The following is a 5,471-nucleotide window of genomic DNA, read 5'->3' as shown; positions in this document are numbered from 1 at the left end:
AAATTGGTTTGAAATTTGAGACTTAGTTTGAGGGATTCAAAAGAAATTTATATATATATATATATATATATATATATATATATATATATATATATATATATATATATATATATATATATATATATTTCAAATTAATATTAATAAAAAATAAATTATGGTAACATATAAAAAAAAAATAGATTAACCACACCGAAGTGCCCCTTACCAAACAAGAGGTACAGAAACTTGCTTATAAAATTTTACCACATTGAACTGTTAAGCGGTATAATTCTAAACAGATCAATCAGGCTGCCTCGGATCTGATTCTTAAATATTACTTGCGCTGAATATTATATTTCCCTACAAAGGGTTGTTGAATATAGAGAGCGAGAGAATCAGCAAGTCGCCATTGATTCTTGTACCTTATTCCCAACACTTCATAATTGATAAGGGAATCATAGAGAGTGAACAACCTGTGGTCATAGATTCAATCCAGAAATGATGCATGCCATAAACGCAGTACAGTTGATACGAATGGTGACGAGTCCCAGTAGCAATTCGATGTTAGGAGCAGAGATTGAATTCGGATCGGCGATGTTCTACGTTTACGTTGGCATCTCGTGTTTTCTAGTCATCTTTGCCGGCATCATGTCCGGACTTACCTTAGGATTGATGTCTCTTGGTCTCGTCGAGCTCGAAATCCTCCAGCGTAGCGGCACTCCTGTTGAGAAAAAACAAGCAGGTTTTCGATTTATTAATTCGTACTTAATTCTTCAATTTCTCTATCTATTTAACGTAATTGATGCCTATTGTGAATTTATGGTTTCCTTCTTCCAGTTTCTTGATGTTTTTTTTTTCGACTTTACGACTCAATTTCGGGACCCAATTTGTACACGGATTCAATTTAACTTGTAACAGAACGTTTTGAGTAGGACTAATCTCCATATTGATCACATTAGCTATGATTCTGTTGAAATAATTGTAAAGTAGCTTTTTGTTCACCTTTATGATTCGAGGCATCTGACCTTTTTTAAGTAGAACTCTGTGATTTTGGTACTGAGCTTCTATGTATTTAATTTGATGTCAACGCTTTCTAGTGGAGCAAACCTTTTTTTAGATCAAGTATTACTTTTTCACTTTATTAATAAGATTTCCTTTTTTATATCAGCATTTATGATCTTTTTTAGAGTGCTCAAAAGCTGTAGAAACTGTTTCCTTACATGGCAATGGTATTCATTGACTTCTCATATTGGTTTTATGCAACATTATCTTCTTCTCCAGCTGTCATATTTCCAGTGGTTCAGAAACAACACCAACTACTTGTAACATTGCTTTTATGCAATGCAGCTGCCATGGAGGTAATATATTTAAGATTTTAAATGGTTTTTGTAGAATTAGATCAACCTTTTTTTCTCAAAAGATGTGGTAGTTTAATTTACATGGTTTGTTCTATTGCAAATCTGCAGGCCCTTCCAATATACTTAGACAAGATATTCAATCAAGTTGTTGCAATAGTTCTTTCTGTAACTTTTGTCCTGTTTTTTGGAGAGGTAACTTAGAAAACTCAGAATTTGGGATTCTTTTTTCTTTTTCATGAATCATGAATATGAATAACTTTTTGTACCATTTATGTTCCATTACAGGTGATTCCACAAGCAGTGTGTACTAGATATGGACTTGCTATAGGTTCTAGTTTTATATGGCTTGTGCGTGTTTTGATGATAGTTTGTTATCCAATTGCTTACCCTATAGGCAAGGTAAGTTTTACTGAGGGATAAATATGATTAAAGGCAAGAAATAGCAATGTACTTTCATTCATATGTTCATTATAGCATCCTACTTTTGTTTCTTTCAATTAAAACATTATATATATACACTCTAGTTTTACTAAGAATTAAATTAGGAGTACAATGTTGTAATAAAGAGAAACAAAAGTAGGATGCTATAATAAGCCAAATATGGAAGTATGTTGCTATCTTATGTATATATACATTCTAGTTTTTATTAAAATATTGGAGCTTATGTTTTAAACTGTTTTGTGATTCCAGATGCTTGATTTGGTATTGGGACATAATGATGCTTTATTTAGAAGAGCTCAGTTGAAAGCCCTTGTTTCAATCCATGGCCAAGAGGTTAATACTTAATACTTAATTCTAATCATTAAAGCATGTAGCAATATAAATTCTTTTTTTTTTTTTTTTGATGAAATTTTATTTTGAAATCCTTATGTGCATACTTTTTATGCAATCAATAACATCCTTCTGATTTGCAGGCAGGTAAAGGAGGTGAACTGACTCATGATGAGACCACAATTATCAGTGGAGCACTTGATTTAACTGAAAAGGTATCAAATGAAGTAAACCTGCAGTTTATAAGATTGCATTTTGTTGATCTTAAATTGCCAGTTATATATTTTGTACTTCCTTCTTTGATTGTTCATATACTATCTGTAAGAATGTTGTTTTGTTAGCAATAAGGTATCTGGATTATGACTTAGTTATCTTTCATGCCTCTGGTTTTTCTTTTTCTTCGTTTTCTTGTTTTTATTATGTAAATTGTTACTTTCTTTTCAATGGAGAATTTCTCAAAGTAATCATTGATACGTCTGATCAGACTGCAGAGGAGGCTATGACACCAATCGAGTCAACTTTTTCATTGGATGTTAATTCAAAGTTAGATTGGTGAGTTTTGTTCATGTTTGTTTCTTGTAATTTATTCTTCTTTTGACAATTATTAAGCTTGCACTAAAAGAGCAGCATATTTTTTTCTCAATACCTTTCCAAATGTTTGCTAGAGTTCTACTTAAGATAAAGTGAATAGGCCAAATTACCCCTGTACACCTTGACCTTGTGAACTAAAATCAATTACATAGAATGCCAATATAGTTTATACATAATACATCTAAAAGACCAAATTACCCCTGTACACCTTGACATTGTGAACTAAAATCAATTACATAGAATGCCAACATAGCATATACATAATACATCTAAAAGACCAAATTACCCCTGTACACCTTGACATTGTGAACTAAAATCAATTACATAGAATGCCAATATAGTTTATACATAATACATCCAAAAGACTAAAATTTTAGGAATCTAACATTTGTATATAGCATCATCATTGTTGAATACTAGAATGTTCTCCATTTTCAACACCTTTTGTTTATGTTAATAACACACCTTCCCAAAAGATTAAAACCTAACATTTTATATAAATGGCACAAAAGAAATGCAATTTTTTGTCCCATCCAAAAAAGATGGGACACTGACTCACTCTCGATCTCTAGTCTATGCAAAAGACTGAATGCCCTCATACCATCATCGCTAAATGAAAACCAAAAGGTCTTCTAGTTGTGTAGCTTATAAATTTTGTAGAATTTTATTGCATTTCTGACTATTCTTCTTTTTTCAATATGTTAGGGAAGCAATGGGAAAGATTCTTGCAAGAGGTCATAGCAGAGTTCCTGTGTACTCTGGAAACCCAAGAAATGTTATTGGACTTCTATTGGTAACTTCTCACTCTCTTTTAATAATTATTATCATTTAAATGCAACAAAAATAGCAACAAACTTCCATTGATTTATTTAATACAGCATCCTACTTTCATTATACTTACAAAATTCAATCAAACTATAGAAATGTCATATGTGTACATTGCTATTTCTTGCTATAATACACACAGCATCTCCTGATTTTATCATTGTTTGAGGTGTAGGTGAAAAGTCTTCTTACTGTAAGAGCAGAAACTGAGACTCCAGTAAGTGCAGTTTCCATTAGAAGAATTCCAAGGTATGCATCTTCTTAAACTCAAAAAGACATAAATGCCCTCCTCATCCTCAATCAATCAATCACTATATTCTATTTTTTTAAAATAGGGTTCCAGCTGACATGCCACTGTATGACATACTGAATGAGTTCCAAAAAGGAAGTAGTCATATGGCAGCTGTAGTCAAAACAAAAGGAAAAAGTCAAAGACCTCCTACACTTGAAGAAGAACCAAAACAGAGTGAGAATGTAACAATTGATATGGAGCCACGAACTTTTGCTAAACAAGGAGATGTTGGAACAAATGGAGTGCCTTATTTAACTGAAGACATTGAAGAAGGTGAAGTCATTGGTATAATCACTTTAGAAGATGTATTCGAGGAGCTTCTTCAGGTTCTTTTGTTGCTTCCTTTACCTATAATTTGCACCTTTAATACTTTCATTAAAATTAAGTTTGGTGATCTTTTAGATTCTAAACATATGGTAAATTTTTCTATGAATGCAGGAGGAGATTGTAGATGAGACTGATGAGTTTGTTGATGTGCATAAAAGGTAGGTTAAATTTATAGAATTATAATATGTTATTCTGTTTTTTATGAAATTAAAAAAACTAATATTTGCTTTTTACAGGATACGTGTAGCAGCAGCTGCAGCTGCTTCATCTGTAGCTCGTGCTCCCTCAGTTCGGAGATTAACTGCTATTGCTGTAAGAAATCATTTTTTTTTTTGCTATAATATAAAATTGTAGATTGTCAATTATAATAATAATAAATAAGGGTTATATGCCTAATAATTGGGAGTATTTATCCCTTTTTTCTTTCATTAATCTTTTGCTATGCATACATTCTTATATATATATATATATATATATATATATATATATATATATATATATATATATATATATTCTTGATTTTGGTTGACATGGATTTGCTGATATTGTTGTTGTTAGGGAGCCCAAAATAAGCAAGGGCAAACTCCAAAGAAGTCGAGTGAGGATGATTCATCTTCATCAAAATTACAAAGGGGTCTTGTTGAGCCTTTGCTTCGAAAAGAGACGTAAAAGGGTCAATTGGTCAAAGCCTTGTAAAAGGCTTTTTTTTTGTGTGAGTGGGAGGGATATATATATATATATATATATATATATATATATATATATATGTCATTAGCCCCTAATGGTTAAATTATAAGAAAGGTCTGTCAATTTGTTGTGGATGCGGATGCGGATGCACCTTTTTTTTTTTTTTTTTTTTTTTTTTTTTTTTTTTTTTTTGTAATGAAGTTAAGGCCGCATATTGTAAATCTAATACCAGGAAATAGTAGAGGGAAAACTTGTTATTAGACCTTGTGTTGTCTATGGTCACGTTATGCAGACCTGGACATGACTGGTTGAACTGCATTTGACGTGCAATTTGACTGAAACTAAAACTAATGCCAATGGGACAAAATTTACAAAGTTTTGTCCTGTTTAAAAAGATGGAACATGGCGTGACTTGGATTCGTTGTTGATCTCTTTTCTATTCAAAACTAGTTGTGAGACCCGTATGTTATACAGGTTTGGTAAAATAAAAAATATATATAAATGTTTAAACAAAAATTTATTTAAATTTGAAATTTTAGATTTGAAATTTAAAATTTGAATTTAAAAGGAAACATATTAAATACAATATATAAGTACTAATATTGTAATTTATTGCTATTTTTAATTAAGGCAATTAGTAA

The 5,471-nt window shown here is 31.2% G+C and overlaps 1 protein-coding gene across 1 annotated transcript; it reads left to right on the top strand.

The window, feature by feature from the left end:
• Positions 1-291: 291 nt before the first annotated feature.
• LOC145053384 (DUF21 domain-containing protein At4g14240-like) lies at positions 292-5,224 on the top strand. The gene is made up of 13 exons (XM_079001422.1): positions 292-721; positions 1,261-1,337; positions 1,446-1,529; positions 1,623-1,736; positions 2,028-2,111; positions 2,252-2,323; positions 2,593-2,660; positions 3,405-3,492; positions 3,700-3,773; positions 3,860-4,142; positions 4,255-4,301; positions 4,380-4,455; positions 4,702-5,224. Exons 1-13 carry the CDS (start codon positions 478-480, stop codon positions 4,810-4,812), a joined length of 1,422 nt encoding a protein of 473 aa, XP_078857548.1. The 5' UTR covers positions 292-477; the 3' UTR covers positions 4,813-5,224.
• Positions 5,225-5,471: the final 247 nt, after the last annotated feature.

Source organism: Lactuca serriola, chromosome 5, assembly GCF_051521515.1.
Source record: "Lactuca serriola cultivar US96UC23 chromosome 5, Lser_US96UC23_V15, whole genome shotgun sequence".
NCBI classification, from domain to species: domain Eukaryota; kingdom Viridiplantae; phylum Streptophyta; class Magnoliopsida; order Asterales; family Asteraceae; genus Lactuca; species Lactuca serriola.
The sequence above is the reverse complement of the archived record's forward strand: the minus strand, read 5'-3'. Positions and strand labels throughout refer to the sequence as shown.